At 42.5% G+C, this 19,757-nt stretch overlaps 1 protein-coding gene across 2 annotated transcripts in view; it reads right to left on the reverse strand.

Annotated features, from left to right (window-relative positions):
• The window catches only part of FGF12 (fibroblast growth factor 12), a 675,226-nt gene that overhangs the window by 406,275 nt on the left and 249,194 nt on the right, over window positions 1-19,757 (reverse strand). The window contains exon 1 of one of the 2 annotated variants that reach the window (XM_006162954.3): window positions 18,998-19,218. The exons of the other annotated variant lie outside the window; for it this stretch is intronic. Within the exon in view, the coding sequence (XP_006163016.1) occupies window positions 18,998-19,088 (91 nt within the window). The 5' untranslated portion in view covers window positions 19,089-19,218. Of the gene's footprint in view, window positions 1-18,997; window positions 19,219-19,757 lie in introns of those variants that run through there. 2 annotated transcript variants of the gene reach the window in all.

A 19,757-nucleotide genomic window follows, 5' to 3' on the forward strand; every position in this document is an offset into this window, starting at 1 on the left:
GGTACCAAATGGCCTTCACAGTTCTCCATCTAAAGACCCTTCCTCAGTCTTCATAGTACTGATTTTTTTTCTTCATGTGAGCCAATTGGACATCTTCCTTGCTGCTGGCTTCACTGAACTCCTCTGTTAACCCCTTCTGAGTCTCTTCCACTTTTTAAGCGACTCCTTCTGGGTCTCTTAGGTAGAATTTACCTCCAGGTGGCTAAATACAGGAGCGCTGTAGGCTTGGTCCTTACATCCCTTCTCTTCCATATCAACACTCACTCTCTCAGTGATGGAATATAATTCTGTGCTCCTAAATATCATCTACCTACTGATGAATCACACATTCATACCTCCAGCGGCCCTCCTAAGTTCCAGAGTTTTATCTTTCTATTCAATGTCTCCTCTGCACTCCATGCCAAATTTAACATATTCGTAACAGAACCTTTGAGTCCCCCATCCCCAAACCCCACAGGCAGCTCTCACCTATTTTAGTTCTCAACTCAATGAAAAAAAGTCACTCTTCACCAGTTGTTCAGGCCTAATTACTTGAGTCATCTCTGATCACTCTCTCTCTTTCAAGTCCCACCATCAATCAATTAGCAAATCCTGTCAGTTCTACCTTCAAAATATATCCTGAATCAAATCATATGTCACTACCTAACACATCACCGCTCTATTCCGAGCCTCTCACTAAAAATATGTAATAACTTACTAAATGGCCTCCCTGTTACGGTCTATTTTCATACTGCACCCAGAATAATCCATTTAAGATATAAATGGCTTATCACAGTTTTGCTCAAAACCTTGACTTTCTGTATCTTCACAATAAATTCCAGAATCTTTTCCATGGCCTGCAAGATGGCAATTAATCTCCTTTTCCTACTGGTCCTGCTCACTTTGCCCCTACCACTCTGCCCTCCTTGGCCCTCTTTGAAAATGCTACGCTATTCCTGCTTCAGGCCCTTGGCACTTGCTGTTTCTTCCGCGAGAGGAAGTTTTCCCTCGGCTTCTGCTGGCTTGCTCCTCACTTCCTTTGATTTCCATAAAACATCCTTCCCTGAGAGAAGACTTTCTCTACCTAAAGGCCTCAGCCTTTTGCTCTCTATGCCTTTAACGTAGTTTTTTTTGTAGCACTGATCGCCACCTGACATTAAATTATATACATGCTAGTTGTTATTTATTTATTATCTTACTTCTACACTACAAAGTAACCTCTCAAAATAGACATGGTTTGGCTCACCAGTGAATCCCCAGCAAACAGAATAGTACCTGGCAAAGACTAAGCCGTCAATAAATGAACGACGAAATGAATGAAAGAAAGAATGAGCAAACTCATTAAACGGAAGGCATGCTTTTCTTGGCCCCGCGCCTTGGTGTCTACTTTCCCCTTTACATAACAAGTTGCTTCTCATCACTTTCTATGCCAAGGAGATGTCTGTTTGTTTTTGAAATGCAATTTGTGTGCCACCTTCCCCTAAACTCTTTCCAGAGACACCTGCCCAACTCCACACACACACACACACACACACACACACACACTTACATCACCACACAGTCCTTATTCCAAATACACTACAGAGAGAGCTATTTTCATCCCTCTTTATAAGTAAATCTTTCCTACCTTTGACAGACACCTATCCTTGAAGATGTGATGTTTTTTGCTTATCTTTGTTCCTTGGCAACCATGAGCTTACTAGAGGAGAAGTTGGTTTATTTTTTGTTTGTTTGTTTTTAAAGAATATTTATCTAATTTTATTTACTTGTTATTATCTTTTAACTTACTATAAAGCATGCATGCTCACGAGAGAGAGAGAAAGAAAGAGAGAGAGAGTGAGAAAGCAAGCCGCCAGTTCTGGGACTCTAACCAAGGTCAGCCATGTGGGAATTCAGCACCTTTAACCACCACGCCACCTGCTGGCCCTTTTATTTTAAGGGAAATATTTTATTTAATTTTATTTAGCTTTTTTCTTTTCTTCCTTTCTTCCTTTCTTTCCTCCTTCCTTCCTTCTCCTTCCTTCCTTCCTTCCTTCCTTCCTTTCTTTCTTTCTTTCTTTCTTTCTTTCTTTCTTTCTTTCTTTCTTTCTTTCTTTCTTTCTTTCTTCCTTCCTTTTAATTTGCTACAGGGCACATGTGCTCACCAGAGAGGCACAGAGTGAGAGAAAGCTAGCCACCAGGTCTGGGACACAAGGTGCAGTCAGCCATGAGGGAGTCCAGCACCTTAACCACCATCCATCCGCTGGCCCCCAAGTCAGCATATCTCTGTATGGCCAGTGTCCAGCACATACAAGGAGCCCAGTTAAGTCTGTACACGTCTGCTCTCTAGTGCTCACATGAGCTTTCACTATTTCCTTCGGCCTGTGTTTCCTGTCCTTTCATTAGTAGTTGCAACTCATTGACGCGGTTACCACACCTAGAAGTAGCTCATCTGTTCCCTCTGCCTCATAAACAAAAGTGCCTGAAGGCCCTGGGAGCTGAAGTCTGATAGGATACATATCTGCTCTGTGTGGACTAAGAACTCAAGTGAGGAAAGCCTCAGTAGTCGCAGTTAGTCTGAACAGTCACATCCAGCACTATACAAGCGGCGAGACTCGAGCTGTCAGCCACTGGTGAGGCTTTAAGTTTAAATCCACAAAATGCCTTAGCCTCTACCATGGTTTCCACCTCTCAATGCAAACTAAAACGTTTCTATATATTTCATGGAGAGCAGCATCTTCTTCAAGCAGCATCAAGAGAGGGTAGACCAGGAAAATCTGTGCACAAGATGGCTATTGAAAGATACAGCCCTGGGACCAGCAGATGGTGTAATGGCTACATTGCTGGATTCCCACCTACTCAACTGCAGTTCAGCTTCGGACCAGGGAGCTTAAACTCATGCCGGGTATGTGTGTGCATACCCGAGATCTCAGGAGGAGAAGGGATCTCAGTGTGGCCATCCCCCCGGGAGGTGATTTCTTGCTTTCTGTCTCTCTGTGTCTCCCTGGCAAGTGCACGTGTCCTACAGCAAAAATCTCTCTCTATGAAGAAAAGAGAGAGAGAGAGAGAGAGAGAGAGAGGTACAGCCCTTATTCTAAATAAGCTACAAGTACCATGTTAGCAGAACTTACCTCTGCCACCAACTTCCTCTCCATGACAAGATAAATTTAAGGATGGCCACATCACAATCCCTTCTCCTCCATTCTCCTCTTGGGACCTTGGGCACACACGCACACGCGCCCGGCATGAGTTTAAGCCACCGGGTCCGGGACTCAAACTGCGGCCAACTACATGGGAGTCCAGCGACATAGCCATTACGCTAACTGCTGGTCCCAAGATTTATTTTATATTGAGCATAGTCTTGTATTACGTGTTCATCAAATTAAGGACAATAATAAAATGAGTTATATCTGTGTTATCCTTTATGGATATTATACTTTAGACACACATGATTTCATTTAAACTTCTCAATAATACATTGATGGAGGCAAAGTTATCACTTTAGATTAATCACTTTAGAGATGAGAATTTTAAAGCTCACAAAGGTTAAGAAACTTACCTAAAGTAAATGTCTTCAGAGAATAGAGAAAAAAATAAAAGATTTCGGGCCGAGTTATTAGTCTCCAAGTCCCAAGGGTACCAAGAGTTTAAATCCAAGTCCTGGATTTAAAGATTTAGCCACTTTACACACATGGCTTTGAGCAATTGTCTCACACTTGTGAGACCTCAGTTTGTTCATCTGCCAAATAAAAGGGTGTGTTCAATTCCTACCACTGTTGCTAGCACCCAGATGTTATGACTGTGCCTTCTGAAGTACGTATGTTCGATGCGTAAGATGGTGAGTGGCCCCTCTCCATTAGAAGGTTACAACCCAAGTGTTATTTTCGCTTCCTAACATCTGTGTTGTGATAGTAAGAACAAGGTGCTTTATAATTATTGAGATTCGGTGATGCCAAAAAGCTTCATGACCTAGGGAGGTCAATCAGAAAAAAACATCGGGCTGAGTTTTAATGTCAGCCATAAAGGTGCATATTTTCAGAAAGTTGGCTATTGTCAGCTATGAGGAACCTGCCCAGGAGGCTCAGGTGGCTTGGAAAATAGAGCTGGGACAGCCTGAAGTCACTGGGTAGTCTCAGCTCTGCTGGTTTTCTTTCATTTATTTTTCCTCTCAGAGTCCTAGAGGGACTTGCTTCCATTTTGAGTGCCTGTGCTACTTCCGGCTCAACCAAGAACCGAGGTGTATGTCATGTTGGTAAATTCTCTGTACGAGCTAAGTGATGTAGAGCAATTGAATGCACCTAAATAGTAATAGCAGTAGTAAAGGTGAGGTGGTGAAGCACTTACTTACAACTCCCAAGAGAGGGGAGGGGTATGTGTATCATATAACCAAAAAGGGAAAGTGAAGAGAACCCCAGACCATGCTCAGTGTCCCTGTGGCATCCCTCCCCCGCAAAAGAGCCAGGCAGTTTCTCAGCAGTCGCTGCAAACTCCCTTGCTTGATGCCAGGTCACTGTGCAGCTGCCTGGGTCAAAGACGATTGCTTCTTTTTCTTTTGTTAATTTTATATCGACAATCACCGTATATCATGACAGTTTGTACAGTGAAGTTCCCCAGCATGAATGCACTGTGCATTAGTCCAGTTAAAGGCATTATCATCCACATGTCACGAACAGATCATTTTCCACTCTGTGCTTCTTACTGAATCCTTACCCTCACCGGTTCAGGTTACCTCCCAATCTGCCCCACTAAATACTCAACTGCCTCAGAGACTAATTTAGTTCTGCACACAGAGTTTTTCCTATCTAGCATGGTGCTGGTTGTGAGAAATCAGAGAATATTACCCAAGAAAGCTGCTCCTCCTCCTACAAGCCAGTAAGCGTCTTCGAGTGGAATACACAGAAAACAATACCTAAACTGTGCTTGCTAAGTAGTGCCAGGCTCTATTCTAAAAGTTTCATGTATAGACTGACTTTCCTTCTCGCCACAGTCCCTGTAAAGTAGGTCCTACTGCTATTACCATTTTACAGAAGAGGACACTGAGGCACTCAGGGGTTAAGGAACTTGTCCAAGGTTATAAACTGGTAAGTTTCAGGGCCAGATCAAACCCAGGCAACCTGGCTCCATGGCCCACATTCTCCATGGCCACAGTACCCTGCCTCCACCATGCAGCATCTTTCTGAACTTGGTACGCTCATATTAACAGGGATACGCCTTTAAGACGCAAAATTGAGTGGAAAAAAGCAGATGCAGAGATAAGTACAGTTGGATGCCATTTGTATAAACAGGAGAAACACTGTAAACAATATTATATATGATGTGTATGAAGCACATAAGTACAGGGACTGAAGAAACACCAAAATCATAACTGCTGTTATACCTAGGGAAGAAGAGATTTAGAAATGGGGCAGCAAGTGGGTTCTAAGTACTTCAGATGGGCCAGTAATGTTTGACTTTTTCCATTCTTAAAATGCTGTACTAAACATGACATAAAGTTAGGAGCTTTTTGGGATCAGCAGTTGGAGGAATGGCTATGTTGCTGGACACCCAGTCGACCGCGGTTTGAGTCCCGGACCTGTGGCTTAAACTCATGCTGGGCGCATGTGCATGCGAGCCTAAAATCCCAAGAGGAGAATGGAGGAGAAGGGATTGCAACATGGCCATCCCCCCTGGGGGTGATTTCTTGCTTTCTGTCTCTCCGTCTCTATCTGGCTGGCGAGCATACACGCCCTATAGCAAAAACCTCTCCAAAAAAAGAAAAAAGAAAGAAAGAAAGAAAAACAAAGTTAGCAACTTTTCATTCTGATTTTTTTTTTTTTTTGAGAGAGAGATTTTTGCTATAGGATACATACGCGCTTGCCAGAGAGAAACAAAGACATAAAATGAGAAATCAGCCCCCAGGAGGGATAGCCACCCCAAAATCCCTTCTCCTTCATTTTCCTCTCGGGATTTTGGGCACGCATGCACACACGCCCAGCATGAGTTTTAAGCTGCTGGGTCTGGGACTTGAACCACAGTCGACTACACGAAACTATAATGCCATGTGATGGTCCCTCATCCTGAGTCTGAGGTGTACCAGTTTGCTGTATTATTCTCGGGTCATTTATGTATTTTAACCTTAAAAACACACTACATATATTTTATCTTTTATTCTTCTTTTCCCCTCCCAATTCCAATGCCAGGAACATGATTTCCAACTGAAGTCACAGAATCCTTAAGCATTACGTTTTGGAAGACAAAATCCCGATGACTCATTTAGCTTTGTTAGCCTAATGTTGACTGCAACTAGACTATTTCCAGCCAAGAGTGGTTAAGCAAGTTAACGACCAGTCCACTCAATCAGAACTTAAATAAGCACATCCGCGCAATCGCGACCGCCAACAGTAGTCATCAGGGAAGACCATCGAAAAACAAAACTAAGTGAGCAAAGTTACCCCCTCTCTACACACATCAGTCTCTTCTAGAATAATAATGATGCTGATTAAGAATGACACACTTTAGACCTTATAAATATTTTAATTAACTGTGCTTTTATGTCACCCCCTTATCAAACCGTGAGTTTTTTAGAACAGGGTCCATGCAGGCCCTTTGCTTGGTACAAGGTGTGGGTCCTAGTAATCATGGGAAAGAAAAAAAATGTAAATAATTATAATAAATTCCAACTGCCTTTCTTTGTCAAATTTAGAATATTCAAATCTTCAAGCAATATAGTAACCCATGAAGCTCGACTTTAAAATGTGTGTAACCAGGAAGACACCATTTTGGAAAAGGTTAGTAATCTGTGCTCCCTAGCATAGCTATTAGAATTTCCCACGTCATAGTAATTACTTTGTTTTTAAAGAGATTGACCTTGTTGAGCTTTGTTGGAGTCAATTTCCTATTCTTTATTCCCTGCCTGCTGCATCACCACCACTGCTGCAGATGCTTCCACCTGAGATGTTAAATATTTTGCTGAGTAATTTAAATTAGATACATTTTGAGCAGAACAAAGTTCGGGCAGAATTAAAGTATTTTCCCCAGCATTTAAGCTGCTCTAGTTGGAATTTTTGCTTATTATTCTTAGAAGGCCTATCTTATTGGTCCCAAGAATCTGAGAGAACAGTAAGGCCAAGGAGAACGTGAATACCAAACGAATGTGAAAGAAAGATGGTGGAGCATTGCGGCACTACCTGGGCTTGACTCCCAGCGTTCCCCATCTGGTTTTTAAAACGGAATACCCAAACATTTGTGCTGACGACCACTGTGACAGCATTTTCTGGACCAGGAGTGACCACTCATATTCTGCGGTAGGAGTGTTCCTTCTTTGAGAAGATATGGATGCTCCACTCTCAGCCATCCTACAAGAATGAACTTTGGAATGAAAACAGGAGGAACTTCACTGTCTCTCTGGAGCTGGAAGTAGTGCCTAATTGCTGATGAGAACAAGATGAAAAAGAGATAACCAGAAGGTTTGCCTCGGGAAGGAAATGCCCTACAGACTGAGGAGCCATAACAGCCAACACCTACCCTTAGATTTCTGTCCTCTGCACTGTGACGTACTTCTTCTTTCCTCAGAAATTCAGTACGTTATTCTGAAGGACAACATTCTAGTTTCTCTTATATTAAAACAGGAAAGTAGTGAAGTTCTTGCATCTCAGAGGTTTAGAGGGAAGGAAAAGAATCCAAGACAAATTCATAGACTGTCTAAATATGTCCCAGTATTTCTTAGAAATGTTGGGGTGAGGGAAACACAGTGATAGAATGGAAAACAAACAATCTACTGAAGGAGTCTCACTGTCAGGACTTGAAAGTGGATTTACCTTCCAGTCCACAAGCTGATGAGGCCAGAAATATTTTTAAAATTACACTGATTCGACAATATGAAAGATTTCTTATTGTTTATTTGCCTCCTGTACTGATTCTCTAAACAGTCTACCAATACAAGAGAAAGTTGAAAAATCAAGCATCAAGGACTATTAAGAATAAATGGGGTTCATGGACTATTAAGTAGTAGTACTATCGTGCTTAACTGCAAAAATTCAGCTACCCACCATCACTTCAAAAAGCACAAGGCAAATTATCTGTTATACCAAAGTACAGCCCTATTAACATTTGTTTCTATCAATAAAATAAAAATCTGTTGGTTTTTTTTAATTCTGCAGGTATTAGGACGATTATTTGTCTTATGGAAATAAACAGGAATTTTCATAATGAAATTGCTAAGGACCTGGTCATGGTGGTGCATGCTGCTTAGATGCTATGCTCCCCAGGCTAGGACCACACGGGAGGCCCAGGTACAATTCCCAGCCCAAACTAAAGACCACAGCTGATGGCATGTGTTGTAGTCTTGGTTAGGAGGCTGAAGCAGGAAGATGACAAGACTATGTCCTAAAAATAACGAAAGCGACTAGAGACAGACTCCTATTGCTTATTTCCAAAATAAAGACTGTCTTAATAAGGAAAGGCTCAACAGAGAGATCAAAATTTTAAGTATATCCCAAGATTCAGCATTGGGACACATTTTTGCACCATAAGTTTAGGAAAACAGTAAGTTTAGATAAAGGCTACAGTAACATTCGGCATTTAATGACACCAGGAAAGGTGAGAGACAAGAAAAAGAACCAGAAATACCAAGTACTGATTACATACCCAAGATGTCGCACATTCAGCTCCTTGCAGACATGACTACATTTAATCCTCATAGCGACCAAATACTCTGGGCATTATCATTTAACCCCATTTTGTGAAATGGGGCGTGGTCACACCACAATCCTTTTTCCTCAATTTCTGCATCCCATCAGGATTTTGGGCATTCTCTCTCTCTCTCTCTCTCTCTCTCTCTCTCTCTCTCTCTTTTTGTCTCTCTCTCTCTCTCTCTCTCACACACACACACACACACACACGCCTGGCATGTTTTTCAAGCTGCCAAAGCCAGGATTCAAACTGTGGTTTGAATCTGGATCCCTTAACTACAGGCTGAAACTCCACTAGCAATTTTTAATACAGACAACAACCCCCCTCAAAAAAAAGCATAAATGGTCCACAATTTTGCACCCTATTACACTCTGATTTGCATTGGAATAAAGTCCATATGTATACATATTTAAGAATAACACATAGATGCACCAGGCTGGCATAGACAATTACTACTTGGAATTTCCTGATCTTAATCTTCTCGTCTCTGCTTTTGCGTAGCAGTAACCATAGGTATGTCTACGATCTCCAGTTAATGATGTATTTACAGGGTGCTAGAATTGTTGGGGGAGGGGGTCATTTTGAGAATGGCTTCATAAAGACTAACTAGGCTATCCATGAACATGTTCCTCAATGCCAAGGTCATGCACTGAGCCAGCATGGCGATTCTCTGGTTCTCCAAGTTAAGCAAATAATGAGTGTCTTAGAAAATGATGCAGCTAGCAGCAGCCCCTCTCCCCTCAAAAAAGAAATTCATTTTGTGCCACTAAGTTTTATTTAAAGACCATGCAATCGCATCCCAGCTGGCTTCATTGAAGCAACAACACGGGTAATCAGTGGCACCAACTGCAAATGCTATCGTTTCTATAAACAGCAGTGAGTGGAGGGGCAGGGCAGTACTAGAAGCTTATGTATAAACAAGAAAGATTGTTTCAGCAGAGTGCCCTGGTAAATTCACAGTATCTTTCTGGACATACAAAGGCCCTACACTGACGGGCATCAGAAAAAATATTCGGACACACTGATGAGCATCAGAAAAAATATTCGGACGTAGCATTCATAACATGGTGCAATAAAAATAATATGACACAAAGTTAGCAAATGCATATACGAAGTTGGATGAAGAAAAAGACTGCCATTGTTTTAAGACATGCCATAGAAGTTGGGAGACCAGATCTAGAAGTACTTCCGGGATGTCCCTTTATAATTCTGGTACCACAGAATAGAAATTGCACCTTTCCAAGAAGCTGACTGTGAACAAATGAACTTCTGTGGGGTTAGGGGCAGAGAAGAGTGTAATACAGACAGTCAGGCAGGGCATCAGAATATGGGCACTGCTAAGGAGGCGTGAATTGAGATACAGGGCAATTGCCTTTGTAAAAAAACAAAACAAAACAAAACAAAAAAAAAACCTGCTTTTTTTCTACTTAGCTCTTATTTTTATTCAAACATCATCTTCCAGTTAAATAGAGAGATACTACGCCCTTCCATTAGCACTCTCATCTGCCATAGCCTAGCACTTCTTTTGGAAAGCCTAAATGCATTTCAAGCTCAGGAAAATGAACATGAATCATAGTCTGAATTAATTATTCCTTCCTTGGGGGCGATTCTTCCCATTGATCATTACATCAGCTTTGGTTTTGTTAAACTGAAACAAACTGAGACTCCAAGGATTTCACTTTGGGCTTGTCTCCTCCCCTGCCCTGTATTATACCTGGTGCTTGAAAGTCCCTATTTCCCTGCAGGGTCTCAGAGCCTAACACACAATGTAGCAGCACTAGGTCCTCAAGGATTGTTTGCTGAACAGATAAACGGCAACTCCCAAAGCCAGAAAAGATTCTTTAACTTTGTACCCTCAGATGGAGACGGGCAGAAGGAAGGGAGGGGTGCCTGCCGAGAAGGGTCAGGGGGCAGAAAGAAGGGAGGGGTGCCTGCCGAGGTGGCATGATGCAAGTATCCTGGGCTTCAGGAAAAGTCTGGCTTCCCTTCTGTTCCACTGGACTTAACACAGAGTCAAGCAAATGGATGACATCCATGACCCAGAAGAGAGCACTGAGGTCAATCCCTTCACCATAAAGCACTGCTCTGGTTTTCTTCCCAGTGCACGCAACTCCTAGTTTTTCTTGCTTTGTTTTTAATTTTGCCAGAGGCTGCATGCACTTGCCAAAGAGAGACAGGGAACAAGAGAAAGACAGAAAGGGAAAGTAAGAAAGCACCCTCCATGGGGAATGGTCACACTGCAATCTCTTCTCCTCCACTGCTTCCCTCTTTCAGCATTTTGGCCTTGCACACATTGGGTATTTTTCTCAAGTCAGTGGGTCTAGGACTCAAATTGTGTAGTTGGCTATGCGACATCCAGCTGCCTTGACCACCATGCCACATGCTAGCCCACAGCTTTTACTTTGTAACTTGGAAGAAGAAAGCAATGTTTATTTGCCTTTTTTTTTTTTTTTTTTTTTTTGCCTGGCAAAAAGGCAGTCAGTCTCCCACATCATCCACATCATCAGAGCTTTTTGGGCACTGTAGCTAATTTGTCCTTTCCCAATTGGGAATGTCAAAAGGCAAGTTCCACATTTCAATTTAAGCGGAAAGGAGAACTGAGTCCTTAAGCCCTTTGCAATTAAGTGACAACTTTAAAGCAAGAATGTCAGAGTTCTTGGAAGATATCAGTGGCCATTCAGTGCACTTTTAAGAAAGAAGTAGTTATCAGCTTAAAAAAAAAAAAAAAAAAAAAAAAAGATGTACTAGCTAGTATCAGGACACACACTAACTCACTAGAATATAAAAAAGTTGCACATTTTTGTTTGCGAAACTAACTGAACAGAAAGCAATACATCTGTTGGTTACATGCTGCAGATGGTACCATAGAGAAATTGGAGTGTTTTGACTGGAGACAATCTTAAACATAGCCCAATAACCTTCCATTCAATTTCATCATTTGGAATAGTTGCTACTACCGTATCAATCAAGATAGTCCAGATAACAACCTTAAAAATTAAAGTTGCAGGGCTGGGAGGTGGCCTAGTAGTTAGGGCGCTGGACTCCCAAGATGGCCAAACCCCACTTTGAGTCCTGGATTTGATGGTTTGCTTTCTCACTTTCCCTTTCTCTCTCTGATCAAATTAAAATAATCACAAATAAATTTAAATAAATAATATTTCTTTAAAAAATTAAGGTTTCTAGAGCCAGCAGATAGCAAGGTGGTTAAGGTGATGGGCTCCCACATGGCTGAGCACAGTTTGAGTCCCGGATCCAATGGCTTGAAGATGACCACATGCATACCCAAGATCCTGAGAGAATGAAAAGGAGGGGATTGTGGCATGGCAATCCTCCCGGAGTGGGGGTGATGCCTCATTTTCTTTCACTCTGTCTCTCTAGTGAGTACCCACGCCCTGTGCCAAAACCCAAAAAAATTTTAAAAATTTAAACATTAAAGTTTCTGCAGAAAGAGATTTTAACTTCTCATCTGTATTAAATGTTCATGAGTCACATGGCAGGCAGAGCTCTGCTCATTAAAACATCATCAGGGACAAGGCTAATGGAGTACCACGGCACTGAACAGCAGCAGTCTGAGGTGAACTGTGTCCTGGCTATTGAAGTTTCCAGGTGGAACTCACAGTGTCAGCCATGTGGCCACACCTAACTTCAAAAGAAGGGGATAATGCCATCCTGCATTATGCCCAGGAGGAGAACCCAACATTCTGTGTGAAAAGTGCCACTGACAACTCAACAATAAGAAAATAAACAACTCAGTTAAAAAATAAGCAAGGCCCAGCGTGGTAGCACATGCTAGTAGGTGCTTCTGCGTGGCCAGGTGAAGCCATCTGGGAGGCTCAGGTTTGATTCCTAGTGCACTCCAAAAAGCTAGGTGCTATGGTACATCCAGATACTTAGGAGGCTGAGCTAGAAGAATTGCAACCTAGCCAGATCCAAACTAAAAATAATAATAAGAGTCAAAAGGCATGAAAAGATACCTCACCAAAGAAAACACATAAATGCTAAGAAGGATGATTATAAAGATGTTCAACACCGCGTGTTATCAGGGAACTGCACATTAAAAAATCAATGGGATCCCACTACATACCTATTAGAAGGCCCCAAATCCAAAACACTGTCAACACCAAGTGCTGACTGGCTGTGGAGCACCAGAAGCACGCACTGCTGGTAGGAAAGCTAAATGGTACAACCACTTTGGAAGACAATTTGACGCTCTTTCACAAAACTAAATGTACTTCAACTCTACAATCCAACAACTGTGCACCTTCAGATTTACACAAATAAGGGGAAAACTTATCTCCACACAGAAACACGCACATAAATGTTTGTAGTAACCTTATTTATAATGTCCAAAACTAGAAGCATCCAAAATTTCCTTCAGCAGGTTAATGGATACACTTCGGTCCATCCAAACCACTGGGATGTTAGTCAGTGCTGAAAAGAAATGAGATTATCAAATCATAAGAAGAGATGGAGAAAATTGAAATTCATGCTATTAAGGGAAAGAAGTCCATAGGAAAAGGCTATGCACTCTATTATTCCAATTACATGACATTCTAGAAAAGGCAAATATGAAGAGAGTAAAAAGATCAGTGGTTTCCAGGGGATGAGAAAGAGGGCGAGAGGAACACGCAGAGTGCAGAGAATATTTATGACTGTGAAAATACTCCAGGTGGTACTAAAATGATGGATTCGTGTGATTATATATTTAGCCAACCCCACAGAATGTTTAACACCAAGAGTGAACCCTAATGTAAATGGTGGATAATGATGCATCACTAGGGCTTCTGCAATTGCAACAAATGGACCACCCTGTCAGGGAATATTGGCACAGGAAAGGCTACGCATGCTCGGGTTATCTGGTTTATGAAATAGCTAATATTCCTCTCAATGTTTCTGTGACCTTAAAACAACTCTAAGAAGGTAACGTCTACTTTTGAAAGTGCTAATGATGACTATATTTGAGTATAGTAGGCACTTAGCAAATTACTTGTTCATGTATTGTAAGGCAAAGGAACTAATTATAAATAACGAACTTCTTGAGTTTTCTGACACTGACAACAAAAAACTCTGAAAATAAAAACTTTGAGGAAGTAATAGACATTTTGTACACTGAGTAATTCATATTCGTTTTAGCCATTGAAACATCACCGAAATAGTGAGAAGTTGTAAGCTCATGACATAAAACCAGTTCAAAGAAATATTCTCCAACAAAGATAATTACCATGAATAAATCATCAATTTCCCTTCAATAAAATATCTACAAATTGAATAAGGCAAGTATACACTCAAACCATTCATATTTCAAAATTAAAACAATATAAACGACTGACACATGCCTCCAAAAGATAGATTTTTGTCATTCCTTTTTTTTTCATTTGATAGATTTTGTAATTATTTTTATTGCTAGAGAGAATGTGTGCTCACCAGAGAGAGAGAGGGAGAAAATAACCCCCAGTTGGGCATGGTCACACCGCCATCCCTTCTCCTACAACTCTCCATCGTGCTGGGATATTGGGCACACATGCACATGAGCCCAGTGTGTTTTTCAAGCCTCAGGGGCTGGGATTCAAAATGTAATTGGCCTTCTGGGATCTGGCTCCCTGAACCTCTCTCAGCTTTGGGCCTGGCCATTCATTTGGTAGTTTTATAAATATAAAATTTGAATCTAAAATATCTTTATTACTAAATATATTATTTTCATTTGCCCCAATTTTGACCCAATATCTATTACCTACATCTTTGAAGAAAAGGCAAGAAGATGTAAAAAGCAGCGCAGATACTTATAAATAAAGGTAGAAGGGAGCTTTAAAATGCTGCATAATTATTATTATTATTTTTTTTTTAGAGGATTCCTTCTTGGGAAATAAGCTTTTAAACAACCACTTACAAAGATTACGAATAACCACTCTGCAAGCACACATCCTTTCTCGGATCACTTGACTGTCCTGTAGACTAGTTCAAGCCCATACCATTTAATACCCAAGTGTCTGGGGCCAGCCAACTCTAAGTGAGCATTTGCATTTAGATGCCAGGGCTGTATGAGAAAGCAGTGGTATCCCTGGTTTTAGCTATGTCTTTTTAACAGGATTGGTGAGTTATTTTTGCCTGCAGGGTTTCAATTCCACCTCAAGATCACCTGATGTGATGGTTTAGCTTAGTCTCTGACATCTAATAATCCTTCCACTAACAGTATCACAAACGAGTCAAGACTAATACAGAAGGGTGGTGCTCCAGTAGTCCCACAGCAAGCACACACACAGACACACTGCTCTTTAGGGGCCCACTCCCAAAAGTGCTGCCCTTCTCTTTCAGGTTGAGACCTACCCCAGTTTTCCCAGGAGCTGGTTGTTAGGACAGGAATCCCCAATGTTAGAATGGCCTCTCCTAGAGAGCAATGAGGAGTCCCCCAACCTAAGCCCTGCTTTGATGGAATGCTTCTGGCCTCCTCCTTCCCCTCCCAAATACAGCTTCAGAGGAATTGAAATAGACACTGAAACTATTGTTTTAATCACTACTTCCTGTGAGCCTCCTTCTTTCTAAAGGTCAGCTGGAGAGAAAAACGAGCATGCTTTACTTTCCCTTTGAATTAAAACCCTATCATTTCACCAGGTTAACAGAAATTCCACATACCTGAACAAAAGTGCTTAAAATGTTACACTTCTAACCTGACCTTTAAGTGATGAATTTCATATGTCAGTAAGAAAGAGGAAGGAAGGAAAGAAGGAGGGAAGGAAAGGAGGAAGGAAAGAAATAAAAGAGTAAAATTTCATTTTGAAAAATGAAATAAAAAGATAAGAGACTGATAATTTAGCTTCAAATAATCCACTTACCCTAAGATTGCCCTCCCTTTGACAGCTTCATGTTGTCTTCATCTTACTGAAGTGTAAAGCATTTATAACGTAGTAAAATGAATAGACTCAATTAGACGTTAACATTTGATAATGCACAAGAAAGACAGGAGCAATAAGATATTTTAACACTAAAAACCTCAAAAATAATGATTAATTTGTGTTTTCATAGCCTCACTTATTTAATAAAACCTAAATAAAATACTAAAATATTTAGAGTTCAAAACTCAACAATCTGTTAGGACAATCTCAACTTATTGTAACAAACTTTGTCACTTTTCCCCTGTAGTCCTCTCTTCTCTCAAGTGTAAAAGAATGAGGAAGAAGTAGCTGACATAAAAAAACTGTTACTCCATGCTGCCATTTTTTAAAACCTTACTATATTTCTTTTTTAGGTAAGTTTTTAAAAATAGCATGATTCATTGTAGCTCTATATTTATAAATTTGCTCCTTGACAAAGTCTCTGATGTCTTTACTCTGATTTGTAGATGAGCACTGGGCATAAAAAACGACATGCAGACTTGCTGTCAGGTCCTGCTAATGGCACAAGCCACCTGAACAAAACTCACTTTAAAATAGATCACAATAATAAAAATATCTAAAATATACTAAGCATATTGTACATGGTAGCTTAATGTTCCTGGAATAGTGCATGGTATACAATGAGAAGGCAATTAAATCTCGGCTGTTATTAAGCCATTTAATCTGCACAACCACCTATGATGTAAGTACTATTATCATTGCAATTTACACTCATGCATAAATTGGGAAAGAACAAGGTCATGCTAGTTACACAAGACCATAAACTAAAAAGAGTCAAAATTCACACAAAGACAGTGTAGTTCCCAGAAACAATCTCTCTTTTTTTAAACTATCTCTTTTTTTTTAAGAGGTTTTTTGCTATAGGGCATGTGCACTTGCCAGAAAGACAGAGAGAGACAGAAATCGAGAAATCACCCCCAGGGAGGATGGCCACACTGCAATCTCTTCTCTTCCATTCTCCTTTTGGGATCTTGGGCACACATATACATGCACCCAGCATGAGTTAAAGCCACCGGGTCCGGGATTTGAACCGTGGTTGACTACATGGGAGTCTAGCAACATAGCCATTACGCCAACTGGTGGTCCCCCAGAAATAATCTCTTTAATAAATAACTATGTACTACCTCTGTCTGTGAGTGGGTAAGAGAGACAGAGAGACAGAAAGCAAGACATCAGCCCCAGGCAGGGGATGGCCAGCCTCAATCCCTTCTCTTCCATTCTCTTCTTGTCCTTTTGGGCACACACGCACATGCACCCGGCATGAGTTTTAAGTCTCCAGGTCTGGGACTCGAACCTCAGTCAACTACACGGGAATCCAGCAACATAATCATTATGCCATCTGCTGGTCTATGACAATACTATTTATAAGAATTTCTCTATAGTTCTGCAAAATAAACAAAATATCTATTCCACTAAATAAAAATGCACGAGAAAATGAAGCACGAGTTTTAAAGAATCTCATGTTAAAGTTAGAGTGAAGTCAAATATAGGAACTAGGCTTGAGCTATCATTATCTCTGCCTTTTGTCAGATGAAAACAGTGCGTTTCAAAGATTTGTAGTGACCTGTTTAGGTGGCCTTTTCACTAGACCTTTTGATCCCATGTTCCATTCCTGCAAGAGCCCATGCTGTGTGGTCACATACGTTCTCTCTTCTGTAGACTCTGTTACCATTCAAGAAACTGACTCTGACCGTAAATTGGACCTCTTACCTTACCTAATTTTATACTAGGAAGTGCCGTGTCTTCATTTATTTTTTTAAAAGGTTTTTGTTTTGTTTTGGTTTTGCCACAGAGTGCATGCACTCACCAAAGAGACAGTGAGAAGGGAAAGTGAGAAATCATCCTCCAAGGGGGATGGCCACACCATAATCCTCCTGGGATTTGGGGCATGCACATAGATACACCTGACATGAGTTTCAAGTCACTGGATCTGGGACTCAACTATCTTCAGCCATGTGGGAATCTAGTGCCTTAACCACTATGCCACCTGCTGGCCCCACCCTGTCTTTGTCATACACTATCCACACTTTAAAATTTTTCACAACTAAGAAACATATATCCGGGTTACAATCTATTCATATTTCATTTCATGTAGACCAGGACACTTGAAATTGTATTAATACACATCTCCACGGGGTTTCTGAAATAGGTATGATCAAAACATAAGACTTTAACAGAAGATCTCTTATTTAGAATGTATACTTTTTGGTATATAGTGACAAATAAAAAGTTAAATAATCTTCTGAATCACACAGAAGTAAAAACATGAACTCTGAGCTCTCATTGCTGATTTTATTTTAAAAAGTGTTCTTAAACTTCACAAATACTGAAATTATCTGTTTATTTCCTTTAAAACCATTTTTACACTTACACTGGTGAGTAAGCAGAAAGGCAAAGTTTTAGGAAGAATGAATGAAACCTATGAATATTCTAATCTTTCCAAATATATTTTTCATAGCTCCAGAACAGAGTGAAAATAGGTACCTAACCAAATGAATCAGATCCCCCAAAATAACATGTGAAGTTTTAAACACAAAATCTATTATTAATATTATGTTGTTAATTTTTTGAAAATTAAAGTTATCTGGAATTTATGGACCCCAAATATACACCCTTTCACAAGAGACACTTGTTTAGACCACACAGGTGCCCGTCCTCCACCTCACACCCCTCCCCCATTTTGTAAAAGAAAACCAACAGTCATAGAAACTGAATTAGCACTTGCAAGATTAACAGGCACAATCACTTTAAAAGGAACTGACACCTTCCACGGAGGTGGACAATGGCAAAATGTGAAACCACCAGGCTCCGGCAAAAAAAAAAAAAATACATATTTATTTGGTTAGTTGGATTTTTCTTTTTTTCATGAAAATTGAGAATGACTTTTCCCTAAATAAAAGGTCATCCAAAGAGTCTTCTATTCTTTCTCTTCCTGAGCTTTTCCTGGGGGACCTGGTTGGTTAAGCCCAGGGCTAATTGGTACCCCAAGGCTTCAGTCCCCAGGACGGAAACCGCCTGATCCCAGGGAAAGCGTACCCCCGACGACCGCCAGATGTCGACTTTTCAAACAAAGCGAAAGAACTCAAAGATACCTGCCTCGCCAGCCACCTGTTAAAAAGTCCCCGCTCCTGCCGGACGCACCAGCAACTTCCCCGACGAGACACTGAACCACTCCTCGCGAATCCCAAGGAGAGAGCCGCGAGGCCGAGCGAAAGCAGGTCACTCCCAGCGCCCCTCGGAAAGGGACCCGCGCTCAGGTTCCAGTGCAGGCGCGCAGAAGCAGCTACCGCGGTCTACACAGCGCGATGACTTCAGGGGCAGAAACAAACCGAAAATACCCAAAGCGGACCGGGCGGCGGGGCCGTGACCTCGCCCCGGGAAACGCCTCCCTCCACCACTCACAGCTCTGTCTACGGGGAGGCAGGGCCAGGGGGCGCCGGGGTGCAGCGTTTAGGGCTGGGGAGGAGGCAGGTTCTCACCACTTAGGCTGCTGCTGGACCTCAGGTTCCTTCCACAGAGACACTGCAGCATATGCACTCCTTTCTTCAGAGAAAGCTCAAGAATCTTCATGGAGAAGCGCGTGTGTGGGGTTCGCCAGCTCCCCGCCCACCTCCGCTAGTCGTCCAACCCAGAGGCCGCCTGTCTTCGGAAGCCGGGCCCCGAGTCCATCTGCGCGCGTCCCCGGCGGGGGGTAGTTTGCACATGGATCGCGACCGAGCCCGGCGCGGGCAGGGGCGGCGGGCGCCGCGGCCAGCGCAGGCGGGAGGAGGAAGCGCCGCTCCGTTGGGGGCAGCGCAGAAAGCGCCGCGCCGTTGGGGGCAGCCCTCCGGGGAGCCCGAGACACCGCCACACCCCAGTGGACTCAAACGTGCCTCTTTGGGACTTTCCGAAGGAAGCTGCTTGTCTGCAGGTGGGAGGATCGGTACCGGCGTCCGGGGGGACGAGGAGGGTCCCGCGCCGACCCTGGCCTGGACCCGGTGTTCAGGGTTAGCGGTCGGCTCCTGCTCTCCACACCAGTCGTGCAGCCTGGGCGCGGGCGCCGCAGTGTCCCCGCGGTCCGAGGCTAGGGGGCGCCTAGAGGGGCGGTGCGGGCCAGGGGCCGGGGCCGGAGCCGGGGCGGCGCGGCCGGGGCGCGGGCGCCGCAGTGTCCCCGCGGTCCGAGGCTAGGGGGCGCCTAGAGGGGCGGTGCGGGCCAGGGGCCGGGGCCGGAGCCGGGGCGGCGCGGCCGCGCGACGCGGG

Source organism: Tupaia chinensis, unplaced genomic scaffold (assembly GCF_000334495.1).
Source record: "Tupaia chinensis unplaced genomic scaffold, TupChi_1.0 Scaffold141231_1, whole genome shotgun sequence".
Lineage (NCBI taxonomy): Eukaryota > Metazoa > Chordata > Mammalia > Scandentia > Tupaiidae > Tupaia > Tupaia belangeri.